Raw genomic sequence first — 15,788 nt, forward strand, 5'->3', positions numbered from 1 at the left:
TGATTTCCTTTGTGTGTGTGTGGTATGTTATTCACCATAGAGTAGATCATTAGTTTTTCTTTTTTTTAAAGTCTATTCTTGGAGCATTTTTTTTAATTTAATTTTTTTTTCAGTGATCCAAAATTCATTGTTTATGCACCACACCCAGTGCTCCATGTAATACATGTCCTGCTTAATAGCCAGTGGTGGGTATTAAGGAGGGCATGTATTACATCATTCATTTTTGATGTAGTGTTCCATGATTCATTGTTTGTGTATAACACCCAGTGCTCCATGCAATACATGCCCTCCTTAATACCCATCACTGCCTAACTCATCGCCCCACCCTGCTCCCCTCTAAAATTCTCAATTTGTTGCCTCTGTAGTTTCTGAAGAGAAATAATTTATTAATTTTATTGAGGAGTCTTTGCACATGATGAGTTGCTTCTCTCTTGCTGTTTTTAAGATTCTCTCTTTGTCTTTGGTTTTTGACAGTTTGGTAATTATGTCTCAGTGTGGATATCTTTGTGTTTATTTTGTTTGGATCTCACTGAGCTTTTTGGGCTTGTAAATTCATATCTTCCATCAAATGGTATTTTCTGAACATTATTTTTTCAAATACTCTTTCTGTACCTTTACTTCTCTTTCCTCTAATTATGGAACTCCCCTTATGTGAAGCTGGTATACTTGATAACCCCACAGGTCACTTAGGTCCTGTTCATTTTTCTTTATTCTTTTTTCTTTTTGTTTTGTAGGCTGGTTGATCTCAACTGACCTACTTTCAAGGTTATTGATTCTTTATTCTGTCTGTTCAAGTCTGTTATTGAGTCTCTCTAATGCATTTTTTCACATTTGTTATTGTACTTTCTAACTTCAGAATTTCTGTTTTATTAGTTTGTCATTTCTATCTATTTAATGATAATCTCTGTATTATGAAACATCAATATTTTGGTTTTGTTTAGTTCTTTGCCTATAGTTTCCTTTAGCTAGTTCAGCATATTTAAGACAATTGATTTAAAGTGTTTGCCTCATAAATCTAATGTCTATCCTTCTGTGTGGGATCTCTATTATTTTCTTTTTGTTCTCTTATACATGGACAATCCTTTCTTGTTTTTTTCTTTATTTTTTTAATAAACCTCATAATTTTTGTGTTGAAAACTAGTTATCTTGAATATTATAATGTTCTAACTCAGATGTCAGATTTTCCTTCTTGCCAGAGCTGGCTGTAGCTGCTTAAAATAGGCTGTAGTAGTTTGTCTGTTTAGTGACTTTTCTAAAGCATTTTTGTGAAGACTGGTCACTTAAACCTCCAAATGCTTGGAGTTTAAAGAAAAAAAAATCTGGTGTTTGTATCTGGGCTCTATGTGTGGGTAGGGTCATAACTTTAACATATAGCCAGATAACTTGCAACTCTGCCTTAGCTGGCATTACTTACCAGCATGAAGCTTGAAGGCCAATCAGAGTTGACAGTTTAGGACCTTCTTCCATCGATTCTTTCTTTTCTTCATTTTCTTTTTTTTTTTAAACTAATTAAAAACTAAAATATTTAATTGAAGGAAGTCTATTCTTAATTTTATCTTTGCATATATTCTAGCATTAAAATACAAACATATTTTATTCTCAATAAAGTACAAATTATATAAATATTTAAACCTACATGTAGGATTTCTTTTTTTTTTTAAATTTTTTTCAGTGTTCCAGAATTCATTGTTTATGCACCATACCCAGTGCTCCATGCAATTCATGCCCTCCATAATATCCACCACCAGGCTCACCCAACCTTCTTACCCTCCGCCCCTCCAAAACCGTCAGATTGTTTTTCAGAGTCCGCAGTCTCTCATGGTTCATCTCCCCCTCCAATTTCCCCCAACTCCCTTCTCCTCTCCATCTCCCCATATCCTCCATGTTATTCCTTATGCTCCACAAATAAGCAAAGCCATATGATAATTGACTTATTTCACTCAGCATAATCTCTTCCAGTCACATCCATGTTGATACAAAAGTTGGGTACTCATCCTTTCTGATGGAGGCATAATATGCCATAGTATATATGGACCACATCTTCCTTATCCATTCATCCATTGAAGAGCATCTTGGTTCTTTCCACAGTTGGTGACCCATCCATTCTTAGCATGTGTCCAGATCTGTGCATAGCATTCTAGATCCCTTGGTATATGGGGGTGTTATACATGCAAGACTTATCCATATTGTAACAACTGTCAGTACTTTGTTCCTTTTTTTGACTAAAGAATACTCCATTGTATGGTTAGACCATCTTTTGTTTATATGTATGGCAGCAGATGGAAGGTTGAAAGGTATTAGTTAAACAGAGGAGTTTATGATCTCATTGCACTGACTATTGCTCTCGCTGCTATGTGGAGATTGGATGGAAGGAGGCAGAGTACATGTGGAAAGGCCCAGGAAAATGCTGTTGCTCTCTGTCTCTAATCCCAGTGGTCTCCAAAACAAATAGAGACTTTCTGCTGATGAATTATGTGACCAAACATGGCGGAAGGAGGGTTGAACTAAATGAGAGGAATCCTGAGGTCTTCCTGGTAGTCTCACCATCTACTCAATTCATTTCTTCTTCCCTTGGTCCTCCAAAGCATAAATAATAAATAATAATAAAGGGCAAGCTCATAGATGTAGTCCTTTAGGGAGCCCTACAGACAGATCAAAACAAACAGTTACAGTTTCCTGGAACAAGGTCGTCTCTGCTCCCTCTGGTTCTAGCAACCCTCACAAAGGACTTGGAATACCATTTTCAAAACTGACACTGAGATGGGGAATAGAGAATGGGACAAGAATACGTGAAAATCCCAGCTTTACCAGGTTTCAATTGTCTTTTTCTTGAGTAAACATTTGCTTGATTCCTATAAACTGTTGGCTATCTTCCAGAGTTCTGATAAAGTTGATTCTGGGAGCTTTTGTCAGATTTTTCTTTGCTTCTTTAGAAAGACAGGCACTTGGAGTTCCTTACTCTGCCATTTCTGCTGAAGTCACCCAAAGAAAAATTTTTGAATGCATTTTGTTTTGTTGACATATGAAGCAACTGAGGACCAATGGGAGAGGGAGTGAATTGAGTTCATATACCTACCACATGGATGAATTTTGAAAACATTGTGCTAAGTGAAAGACCATATATGATATGATTCTATTTGTATGAAATGCCCAGAATAAGTATACCTGGAGAGGTAGAATGTAGATTAGTGGCCACTTGGGTTTGGGGGAGATTTCTGAGGTGATGAGATTGCTTTGAAATTAACCATGGTGATGTTTTCACAACTCTGTGAATAAATCATTGAATTATACACTTTAAATGGGCACATTATATCTCAATAAAGCTATGCCCAAATAAATAAATAACATCCATCCAGATTCCCATTCTCTTGGAATAAATCCCAAATCCATCACAAGACTGTATATGACCTGGTCCTTCAGCCTCATCTTTTGTCATCCTCTTCTCTGTTATCATGCTCCATCCACAGCAGTTTCTATTGATGGTCTCTGCATATCTCAAGTGTCTTCCTTTCTGTGGGCCTTTGTACCTACTGTTCCCTCTTATTGAAATGCCCCTCCCTTGTTGTCTCCATAGCTGACCTGCTCAAATATTTCATGTATCAGCTCAGGGAGGCCTTTACTAAGTACCCCAACAAAAGTTGGTGTGTCTTATAACACTCTACTAGGCCCTGTTGTTCCCTCTTTCACATGTCTCATATTTTATAAACTTATATTTATTTCTGTGTTCACCAAAAGAACAAGATCAGTGCTTAGCATGTGCCTGACACATCACACCCACTTACTGAATGTCTGCTACATGAATGTGTGATGACAACATTCTAGGATCATACTGTCCTCCTCATTAAGAGTCTTTCCTCAAGTAAAACTCCTGAAAGTCTTTCCTTAAATAAAACCATGTGCATTGTGCCCTATTCTGTTCTTGAAAATCTCCCAAGCTGATGGTTCCATTTAACCTTTGGAAAGCAGGCCACATCCCTAATCTGGATGAAGAATGTGACCTGGTCCCCACCCAGCAAGTGACACTGAACAGGGCCTGTGCACTGCAATGATATGGCATGATCTTGTGTTCTCAGGGGTTAGCAGAGCTTCTGACAGAACAGGGGAACTCTGAATGTTTATAGCCAACTACTGTTCCCCGGGGACTGATAATAGAAATGGGAAGACAAGGCACACCCTTGAATGTTAGGGTGTTCTCACAAGGAGGGAGTAACTGTGGAGCAGCAAGTAGCTCATCATAGTGGTTGAGAATATGGAAGTTAAATACTGATTTTCCTGTCACTTCCTGACCTGAAGACTTTGACCAAATTGTTTAACTTTTTAGCACCTCTGTTTTCCATCTGTAAAATGGGTTCACAGTTTATACCTCATAAGGTTGCTGTTAGAATGGAAGGAGAAGATGTGTAGAGCACATGCCTGGTGCGCTGGGAGAGGTCAAACTATGGCCGATGATATCAATAGCCTCCTTGTAATGCAGACTGGAGTGCAGGACCTGTGCTGGGAGGAGTCAGATTCGGTTAGTGAGTGGGGGCCTTTAGCAGCCAAGCTAGGCCTGCATTGAATCCTATGGTAGGCAGTGGGTTTCATTATTGGTCTTATTAACCTATGTAGGCTGCATGGGTATGAGGTAAATTCAGTGATTTTCAGTATCCAGAGGTCTCACCATGCTGCCCCTCTCTTCTCTTTCACAGCAATATACAACTTCCAGGGCAGTGGAGCTCCCCAGCTCTCCCTGCAGATTGGTGACGTGGTGCGAATACAGGAGACCTGTGGAGGTGAGTCACTGGTTCAAGTGACCTATGGATGCCAGACCCCCTGGCTGATGGTGTTGGGACATCTGCAGTGCATACTTAGTACCTCCAGCCCTCTCTTGGAACCTGGGAATTTGTGTGGTCTGTTAATGCATTTTGATAATAGCAATTAGAATTTACTGAAAATAATGTTTTGTTATTTTAGGAATTTATGCTTAGTAGCAAAGGTCTGACTTGAGAGGTTTCATGTTTGTTGTGCTATCCATTTACCACAGCCATGGGACTATTTGGCCTGTGACATCCACCTTTTTTCTTAGTATAAATACTAATAATATTCTAAAGGGATATCTGCACTATTGGGATTAGGATTTTGAAGAGTTCAGTAAATTATATCTTTGATTCCAAAAGGTTTGCTATGTACAGCTGAGTGGTGTGGCACTGCACCTTGTCCTGGGAGCAGTGCTCATTCCCTATATCAAGCTGGGATCCCGGTCTTGGGCAAAGCGGGCATCTCTTTCTTCCCACAGAAATGCCATCTTATCTTCTTTTGAAGCCAAATGTGTATTGGACTGTGTTCAATGGTGATGGTGGTGATAGGGGAGCTTTTAAAAATTTGCACAAAAGCTAATGGCCTTGGATCCCTAAGTCAGGGAATTATAAATCAGTATATCACCTATGTCACTGATAAAATTGATATTGGGAGCATGGCTTGGGTGTACGAGCCAAGTGAACTTGCCAGTGTTTTGGCCACAATCAGGCAGACTCTTCCAGTTCTCACTGACAGAGCAGGGCATCCACCATTCTCCCCCTCCCTGGGCCTACCTCTACCCTGCCGTGTGGAGAGCATATATCCTTCCTGTAGCTGGGCAGGGCAAGAAGCAAGAAAGAAGTGAAAGAAGTGAGTGGCCTGAGCCCCAGTTCCACCCCTCCCTCTCAGCTAATCTCTCAGATTAGAGAGTTCTTATGCTGAGACAGGAGAGAGGGGTGGACAGGAAGCAGGCCTGCTGCTATGAAGGAGGCCCCCTCCAGGGGAAATAGCCAGCCAGAGGAAAGGAGGTTGCCTACAGAACTCGCTGTGTTTGGATTCTTACTACATACTGGGGCACTATGCTAACTTCCTTATAGCATGTTAGTCTGGTCACTCCTCAAGGCAACCCACAGGACAGGTCTTATCCCCAGTGTCAGACCAACCATGTGTAACTTCCAAGGCAATTCTGGAGATTGGCACACACATACATGCATACACACACACAAACATGTTCTCACATGCATACATACACACACGCATACACAAGCAGATGTGCACACACATGCAAACATAAACACACAGAAACATGTGCACATATATACACACATACAAACACACGTCTACAAGCAGACACACACACACACACACACATGCATGCAAACCAAAAAACAAACAAGCATTAGAGCCTTTGTGAGGGGGAATGTATTTGATATCTGATATCTCAAAACAGCTTTCAAGGAGTCATCATGGTAGAAAGGAGAACATTGTTCACTTCCCTTTCATTTATCTTATCCTTTAGTATTATTGTTATTCTGGGTTGTATCTGAGGTAAAACAATGCACTTTTTAATGTCCAGGCCTCTAAAAATTCCAGTCTGGCCCTATGCAAATCTTTTAGACACAGAGTGAATGTGGCTGGGGCAGGAAGGAAGGAATATGATTCCAAACACCCAGCCCCCTTGCCTCAGTGCAGCCCATCTTTCATAAATCCTGTTCTACCCAGTGGCAAATAAGCAAACTGTAAGTATCTAACAAGGGCAAAGAGTGAAAATATCAGCATGACCGATCTCCTTGGTGTCTCCTGTGCTACCGAATGCTAATCCTTAGAAACATGAGGCTTCATGTCTGCAAGGGAGGAATCAAGACTCAGGGAAGGGAAATGACTCCCTGAGGATCACACAGGGAGCATAGCTCTGTATCTCTCCTTATGTATGCCAGCCGCGCCCTTTCTTCCACCCTGTGCCTACCAAGATTGTGCCTACTGTCGGTGATGATTTGTTATGTTCCACATTTTGAGATTCAGACAAGTCCTCTTCTTTTCATGAGATTTTCCTGGAGAAAGAGTTTCTGGGCAGTTAACTGACCACACAGGTTGCCTAATCAGAGCCTTCTGTTATTTTCACCTGGCATGCTGTCTGACCTTCAGAAAGGTCTGACCTTCAAACCACACTTATTGACTTGAGCCACTTTCATTTGTCTTCGGGGTTAATGTCCTTGTTACTAACTTCTTTGGCTCTGGTTTTCCATTTTTGATTCTATTTTATTAGTTTTATTTTAATGTATCCTTGTAATAAGTGGCCACAATGCCTTTCTAGAAAGAGCTGGGCATACTAATTTAGTGAGTGAGTGCCAATTCACGAATACTTTGAAAATACATATTCAATGTTCAGAAGTCTGTTAACATGAGTCTATTTATCTGAAGCATTTGTATGCAAAACAGCAGGAGTTACCATGCCCACCCCCATATGTATATGGAGTTTTAACTGTAATTTATGGACCCTAAGTTTTCCCTGAGGGCCTTGATGGCTACAGGCTCTGAAACCATGCCTGGTATTGTCTGTTTTGCAGAAGGGGAGTTCTGCCTATGATCCTGATTGAAAACCTGCTACCACCAAATATAAAAAAGTGAAAACCACAGTGTTGGTCAAAAATGAGTCAGGATGATGTAATGTAAAGAACTTGGGTGTGCCCATGAAACCCTTTTGCAGAAACCTACTTGAAAAATGAAATCCAGCCACCTGAGATGTGAATCAAAATTTAAAAATACAGGAATTAAAAAGCTGTGATAAAAGAAAATAGTGGTGAGCATCGAGTCTAAATGAATCAATTTATAAAGATTGATACTAAAAGTCACATAAACAATGGATTTTGGAACACTGAAAAGAAATAAAGTAAAATAAAATTTTAAAAGTCACAATGTTTATGAGTACCAAAAAAATGTTATTGATAGGAAAGTGAATAATATTAAAAAAACATGTAAAATCAAGAAGTGAAGAATAGGAAGGAATAGATTAACTTTATGATACTATTATAACAGAGTTTGTCAATATCAATTAGAAATAAGATACTATAATTAAAATCATAATCATTTCAATTTTTAAATGCTTTTCATAGTTATTTTTATTTTAAAGGAGTTTTTAGGAAATCTTTATAAAGAAGAAACATGTATTTATCTTATTTTGAAGTTTTTATTTAAATTATAGTTAACATACACACAGTATTAGTTTCAGGTATACAATATAGTGATTCAACATTTCCATAAAACACCCTGTGCTCATCACAAAAAGTACATTCCTTAATCCCCATCACCTATTTCACCCATCCCTTCATCCACCTCCTCTCTGGTAACCATCAGTTTTTCTCCATAGTTCAGAGTCTGTTTCTTGGTTTGTATCTGTCTCTCTCTTGTTTCCTTTTGCTCATTGGTTTTGTTTCTTAAATTCCACACACGAGTGAAATCATATGGTATTTGTCTTTCTCTCACTGACTTATTTCACTTAACATCATGCTCTCTAGTTCCATTCATGTCTTTGCAAATGGTATGATTTCATTCTTTCTATGGCTGATCTTCTTTGTCCATTCAATTGTTGCTGGACACTTATGCTGTTTCCACAATTTGGCTATTGTAGATACTGCTGCTGTAAACATCAGGGTGCATGTATCCCATTGAATTAGTATTTTTGTATTCTTGGGTATTGTAATTGCTGAATCGTAGGGTAGGTCTATTTTTAACTTTCTGAGGAACCTCCATTCCCTTCTCGAGTGTGGCTATACCAGTCTGTGTTCCCCCTAGCGGTGCGTGACAGTTCCCCTAAGAAGAATTATTTAATGACCAGAGCCGAGGGCAGATGCTTAACTGAGGCACCACCGATAGTTTTTAAATCCTCCCCCAAACTAACAAACCAAAAAAGGAGTGGAAAGACTGTGAACTTTTGAATCAGAAAGTTATTCTCTGGTCCTTATACCCACTAGCTGGGTAGGTGGGCTTCAGTTTTCTCACCTGTGAAATGTGTTAAGGTTGCCTGTTCTTGGGCTTGTTATGAGGATAGTGTGAGAAAATAGAGAAGCTATCTAGCACCACGCCTAACTCTTCAGTGCTCTGTATTGGCTAATTCCATCCCTCCCCCCATTATTTAAAGCTACATGGAGATTGGCAGGTATATATCTTTACAGTATGGCCCAGAGAACCTGAAAGCTGGCTCTTTGATTGCCTGGAATGGGTGAGGCTAGCCCTTCCTTGCCTATACTAAATTTACTCAGCTGGATGAATGAGGAAGACAAACACCTGGCCTGGAACCTTAGATGTGAATGAATTTCCTGTCACTGGAGCTCATTTTGGTTAACTTTTTATTATAAAGATAATATTTTGTTGTGTTGAAAACTCAAATTGTTCAGTAGGATACCTGTTGTTACTAAGCCTTAGATATCCTAATGCTTATTTTTTTGGTCTGTAGTATATCTCTCAGGTCACCTCTTTTACCCCAGAGTCTACATAAACATTCTATGTTCTGATTTTAGATATGGGAAAATACATATGTTTATTGGGCAGTCAGAATTCCTAATGGGAGGATAAACAAAAAAAAAATCATGTGATTTTTCTTTAGTCACTTCCTTCAGTCCCACTTGGTTGACATCATTCCTGATATTTAATTACATTTCCAAAAGAAGACTTTATTCCTATATCCAGTTTAATGCCTCCATTCCTTCTCCAGTTTAAACAAGGTTGGGGGTGGGAAGGAGTTCAGGGTACTTTCTTTCCAATTCTCTGTCTTTCCTGATCAAATAAGCCTGAAGATCTGTCAGTGCCCTACATGAATATTTGTGTAGCTGGGGAATGAGAGGCCAGGTGTCCCTAGGAGTAAATCTCTTGGACTGCACCCCCATACTTGGATTTGGCTTGGGGGTGGGGAAGCTACACCAAGTGCTACTAAGGCAGCAATTACCACCTCCTGTCTCTTTGTCTCTTTGTTTGTCTCTCTCTGTCTCTCCCTGACTCTCTTTCTCTTCTAATTGCATAGACTGTGGTAGAGGAATGGTCTTTTGGGGCAGCCCTGCTTGTTTAGACTCTTCTTTATAAGCCCATCAGAGGGAATGTCTGCTCCACTTTCAATTATTTCCTTCCTTTCTAGAATGACAGGGAAATTTCCATTCCACCTACTGATATATACACTTGTCTGGGTCATGGGGGTCTATTATTAACAGGAAGTGAGTGGGTTCCCAAGGTTCCCAAGGAGCTTTTGAATTGTGTTTACTAGTAAAATGAAACAAAGGGAAGGTGCGAGGGAAGATGCTGACATTAGAAGTTTTTGCTTTTTAGGGTAAGGCATAGCTTTTGTTGCTTCCTAGAAATGGGTCCACACTGTGCATACCATTCTGAGACTTGCTTTCCTCACTTAAAAATATCTGGAGATCTTTCCAAGTTTTAAATGCATTACCTTGTTCTTGGTTCAGCTGCAAAGAACTCTGCAAGGAGAGTTTTGCGTCTACTGCTTGCTGAGTAAGGTATACCCAGAGCCATGCAGTAGCTTCTGGGGCAACAACTCTATTGAGAGTGATCTAAGTTCTTTGCTTTCAGGGTAAAAGGGTATCATTACGAGCACTTGACAGGGTGTCTTATTAAAATGCCACTTTGCAGGGAGATGGCCCTTGTTTGGGTCTGCTTTAGAGATAGGTCATGTGAAAGTGAAGTTTTCTTCTCCTCTGAATGAGGATGAGGCCAAATCATCAATAAGCTCCGTTTTGTTAAATTTGAAGTATGTATCATTCACTTTGTTGTTATGGAAATATGTTGAAATGACTGAAAAAAAAATCACTGAAAAAAGCAGTGGTATTCAAAATCTGTGGGTTCTGAAAATAAAATAGTAAATATGCCCAACTGGGGTGCCTAGGTGGCTCAGTGGGCTAAGCCTCTGCTTTTGGCTCGGGTCATGATCTCAAAGTCCTGGGATCAAGCCCCACATCAGGATCTCTGCTCAGCGGGGAGCCTGCTTCTCCCTCTCTCTCTGCCTGCTGCTCTGACTACTTGTGATCTCTCTGTCAAATAAATAGATAAAATCTCAAAAAAAAAAAAAAAAGAAAATATGCCCAACTTTCTCTGGTTGCTGTTGTTGATGATAATGATGATGATTTTTTTTTTATTTATTTGACAGAGCGAGACACAAGCAGAGAGGGAATACAAGTAGGGGGAGTAGGAGAGGAAGAAGGCCTCCCAGAGTAGGAAGCCCGATGTGGAGTTCAATCCCAGGACACTGGGATCATGACCTGACCCAAAGACAGAGGCTTTAACCCACTGAGACAGCCAGGCACCCCTGATTATTGATTTTTAAAAGAGAGAATGGCATTTACTGAATTTGGACACTTACCATATGCCAGGTACTGGGAAAATTCTGAATTTCTTATCTAACTTCAGCTTCATGAGACAAGCACCATTATTATTCCCACCTTCAGATAAGAAAAGTGAGGTTCAGAGAAGTAAAATGACTTGTCTAAGATTACACAGATAGTAAGTCATAGATCTCTACTCAAATCAAGGATTTGATTCCAGACATCATGCTCTTAACCACTAGCTTCTTTTTGATCTTGGTATCATTAGATATTTCAATTATGCAGGAAAGTAAAATACATTCAGGCAATGACCACTCAATAAACAAATAATAACAGTTTTTTTGAGAAGTAAAAATTTTAGATGCAGTTGAAAACCTCATTTTATCCCTCTTCCATTTTAGTCTCATCTTTTTGTCTATGCTGTAGGTAACATTTATCCTAAATTGGTATGTTTTCTTCCTGTCCAAGGTTTTATGCCTTTACTTCATAATCATGTTTAAAAAACAGTTTCTGCAACACCCTGTGGGGTAAATGTTATTTCCCTCATTTTATAAATGTAAACACTGAGGCTTTAGTGACCTGACTGAAAATTATGCTTCCTATAAACCATGGATTTTTTTTCCTAATGTCCTGGGATATTTTTAATCTCTCCTCAACTTTCTCCTGACCCTCCACAACTGCTGATTAGAGAATTTAGGTATTTGAGATGTGGGAAGGGAGGAAGATTTGAGAAATTAGTACTTCACGATTGTCCAGAAGAATGGTAAACATTTCCTTTTCTCATCTTCCTCCAGGATACACTTTGTGAGTTTTCTATTAAAAACAGAAAGGGGGTTGGGAGAGGGGCATGGGGTTATGGACATTGGGGAGGGTATGTGCTAAGATGAGTGCTGTGAAGTGTGTAAACCTGGCGATTCACAGACCTGTATCCCTGGGGATAAAAATATATTATATGTTTATAAAAAAAATTAAAATTAAAATTAAACAAAACAAAACAAAACAAAACAGAAGTGCTTATCTCCTGGATGGTGTTTCTTTTATTTAACTGGAAAAGGGTGTTCAGCCTGGGGGCAAGTCCTGAGATACAGCAAGTACTATGTTACACAGCCTGCTTTTGATCATGGTGTTCATTGTCATGGATTTTACTAGGGATGCCAGCTATTGTTATCTGCCCGGTCAGGTCTTGGAGTATAGCCAGATATAGGTGACAGGCGAAAAGATTAAGGAGCTAATAATGGGGAGTCATGGAACTCAATGACCTAGCAAGGGTGGAGATGTCAGAAAAAGTCCTAAAAGCAGCCCTGATGCAGTTGAGGTTATTATGATCACCTTGCAAGTGAAGGTGGTAATAAGCTCTTCTCATGAGGATCACAGGGGATTATTCTGAAGTACTTAGCCCGGTACCATGTACATAATAGGTGAACTATCAGCGGTTGTTGAACTTGAATCTTGAAACCAATATGGTGGAGTAACAGTCAATAGATTCCTTCCCTTGCTCAAGAGTGAGCTGAAGTTCTGATCATCAGAAGGTGTACATCACAAGGTGTACATAAGTAACTGAGTCTCAAGGGTCTAAGCAGGCAATGGCCCTGGACCAGGGAGTCAAGGGACCCTGACGGGGCTCTTGTCACGGAGATGTAGAGTTGAGCATGAGCTTTGGGTAGCTACTATTGGCCCCTTGATTATTTTTCTTTTCTCTGGTAGATTCTGATGGCCTTAGCCGTCAAGTGGATTCAGGTCACTGCAACTAAGAGACCCTTGTCTGTATTTGTAGTCCGAGAGAAATTTTTCTGTATATGTGCTCATCACACTAGGGCTAATGTGGCAGAACAGCATTGAGGGCTGGCTTTGAAGCTGTTCCGATTTGCCCTTGAATCCTGGCTGTGTGATTTGGCCCACTACATCAACTGACTTGAATCTCAACTTCTTCATCTATGAATTGGGAATGATAATACTTAGCTCACAGTATTGATATGAGGACTAAATAAGGAAATGAATGTATAACACTTAGCATACAGTTTTGCATACATTAGGTATCAGTAAATGGTAGCTAGCAATATTCCAAAGATGTTTTTATATCTAGTGGGTGGCATGGGGTTGAACTGCAAACAAAGGAGTTGTTACAATGCAATGTTGTGGAGTGTCATCTCTGTGGGGTTATGGTTGGATTTAAATCTTAGTTATATCACCCACCAACTGTGTGACCACAAGCAAGTTGCTTGATCATTCTGTCCCTATTTTCATTCATAGAACTGAGGCAATAATAATATCTGCTTTGGAGGATTGATGTGAAGATTAATTCATAATTTTAAAGAAACAAAATAAAAACTTTACTAAAATTCTTAACATGCAGCAAGCACTCAGAAAGGAAAAGTGCTATTGTTAATGGTTAATTATTACCAGCAGTTATGAACAAATTATTAGAGGAGTGTAAACAGAATGAGATGCTTCTTGAGGTTTCCAGCACTGGAAGTATTCCAGTGGTTGGTAAGTTGCTTGGTAGGATCACGGGGATTCAGATATTAAGGGGAGGAAATACTAGGCAACCACCATGCTTCTTCCTCCATCAGACAGGAAACACAGTATGATGGCTGCTTATATTCAAATCCTGAGGTGTTGTCACTTACTAGCTGTGTAACCCTGGGTAGGTTACTTAAGTTCTCTCTGCCTCAGGTAGGCCACTCTTACAAAGTAGGATAATTACAGTTCCTACCTCCTGGTTTGTACAAGGATTAAAAGACTTCATACATGATGATGCTTGGAATAGTACTTTATTCCAAACCTGAGATTCTTTCTCTCTGACCTCCATTCCTTTCTTTGTTGTTTTGTTTTCTTGTTTTTGTTGTTGTTTTGCCTTTTCTTTCCTTCCTTTTCCTCTTCTCTTGCTGTTTCTCAAAATAGGAGCCACTGTAGCTCTGTTGCTTTAGAATTTTCTTTAGGACCTGACCTTCAAGCTGGCTCATGATTATGAAGAGTGACTTTGCATTTTAACTTGTTTGTTTGGGGGCTTGCACGTATGTCTGTTGAGAACATATTTCGACAACAATCTGTCAGCCTAGTAATGAGGGTTTGCTAATGAGGCTCCCGACAGACGTTTTTATTTACAAAGATGACAAATGCCGCTACTTGGCTGTGCTTGAATCATTGCAAAGGCCAGTGGACTCATTATAGTCATCAATATTTGCTACATGGAGGCTCATTTTGTTCAAAGACTGTGTATAATTTGGACTTCTGTTAATTGAATCATTTTTGATGTTCTTGCAAAGGGAAGAATCTTTTAAAATTCCTATCCTACCTATCTCTAAATTTGTCTGTTTTGTAATAACTAACTTTTGCAAATCACATATGAGATCCTATTTGCTGCTGTTAGAACTATGGGTATTATTTTAGGATGTTTGACGAGCTCCCTAAGCCTTTCTACATCTTTAAGGCAGAGGTTGAAACATGCACATGAGTATAGGACCGAGTCAGGTAATGGAAATAAGTGAAGGGTTGGATAGAGGCTCGTGAGTTGGAGGCACCTCCCATCTAATGGGACCAAATGGTCTTCACTGTCAGCTGACTGTGGCCATGGGGAAGCACTGGCCACCATCCCTGGGCCTCCTATTTTTTCAGAAGGAGGAAATTTGTATTGCTATGTGAAATCCCTGTCTTTTTAAATGCTTTTTGGAGATGTTCACAATGAATCCAACAGATTTTGTTGAAGCCTGAGGGCTTCCAGACTTGTATTTGTACCTAAGGTCTAAAGCACATGGCAGTAGCTTCTTTGCTAGTTAAAAACAAACAGAACAACAACAACAACAACAACAAAACCCCAGCAATAAACTTATAGGAATAGATAAGAGACCTGTTTGTTTATTTTCTCTTTGCAGATTGGTATAGGGGATACCTCCTAAAGCACAAAATGTTACAGGTAAGGCGTATCTGTTTCTATTTGAAACAATGTTGGATGTCTTTACATGAGATTGCAATCCCTTTGGGCAATTATTTCCACTATAGCTCCCCAGCACATTTGTCTCATTTCTTCTTCCTTGAGTCCTGTGCTTTCCCACCTCTACATGTTGGCACTTGTGCCTCAACTCCCTTCCCCTTAAGGCTGACCTCGCTTTCTTTTCCCTCCAACTTTTCCTGATATGCCAATTATATAGGATTTCTCCCTTCTTTGAGTCCCCATGGAAATGTGCATGTTTTATTTGAAATTTATCTTCTGCTGCCTTTCTCTAGTGGTTTGGGGGCATTTAACAGTTCCTCATGTCACAGAGTGAAGTCCAGCCTCTGTCCTCAGGGAGTTCACCTGTTCCAACTCCATATTACACCATTTTCCCCATGAGAGCAGCCACCTGTTTTACTGGTCTTACGGCTCATCGTGTCTAGCGCAGAAACAGATGCCTCCAGTGTGCACCCTGGTTCATTTATGAAGGAATTTTCAAGTAATTGATAAGCTTCTCTTATTAACTGAGCCAAACTTTGGGGACAAGGGACTAAGACTCTTGTTCCTTCCTCCCTGACATGCTGATTAGGAGGCATGATCCTACTCTGGTCTCCAAAGAACAATAACATAAACCCTGGGAAAACAGGTCTTTTATCAAAATAGCCCATATGCAACCAAGGACCGCTGTTGCTTTAGGACCTGATATTCCAGCTGTTTGTGACTGCGAAGAGTGACTGCTTTCCTGGAATTGGGCAGGA

At 39.8% G+C, this 15,788-nt stretch overlaps 1 protein-coding gene across 3 annotated transcripts in view; it reads left to right on the top strand.

The window, feature by feature from the left end:
- DOCK2 (dedicator of cytokinesis 2) overlaps positions 1 to 15,788 on the top strand; it is a 417,788-nt gene that overhangs the window by 16,549 nt on the left and 385,451 nt on the right. For all 3 annotated transcript variants that reach the window (XM_059174270.1, XM_059174267.1, XM_059174268.1), the window contains exons 2-3: positions 4,689 to 4,772; positions 14,972 to 15,012. In XM_059174270.1, coding sequence (XP_059030253.1) covers positions 4,689 to 4,772; positions 14,972 to 15,012 — 125 coding nt within the window. The remainder of the gene's footprint in view (positions 1 to 4,688; positions 4,773 to 14,971; positions 15,013 to 15,788) is intronic.

This window comes from Mustela lutreola, chromosome 5 (assembly GCF_030435805.1).
Source record: "Mustela lutreola isolate mMusLut2 chromosome 5, mMusLut2.pri, whole genome shotgun sequence".
NCBI lineage: Eukaryota > Metazoa > Chordata > Mammalia > Carnivora > Mustelidae > Mustela > Mustela lutreola.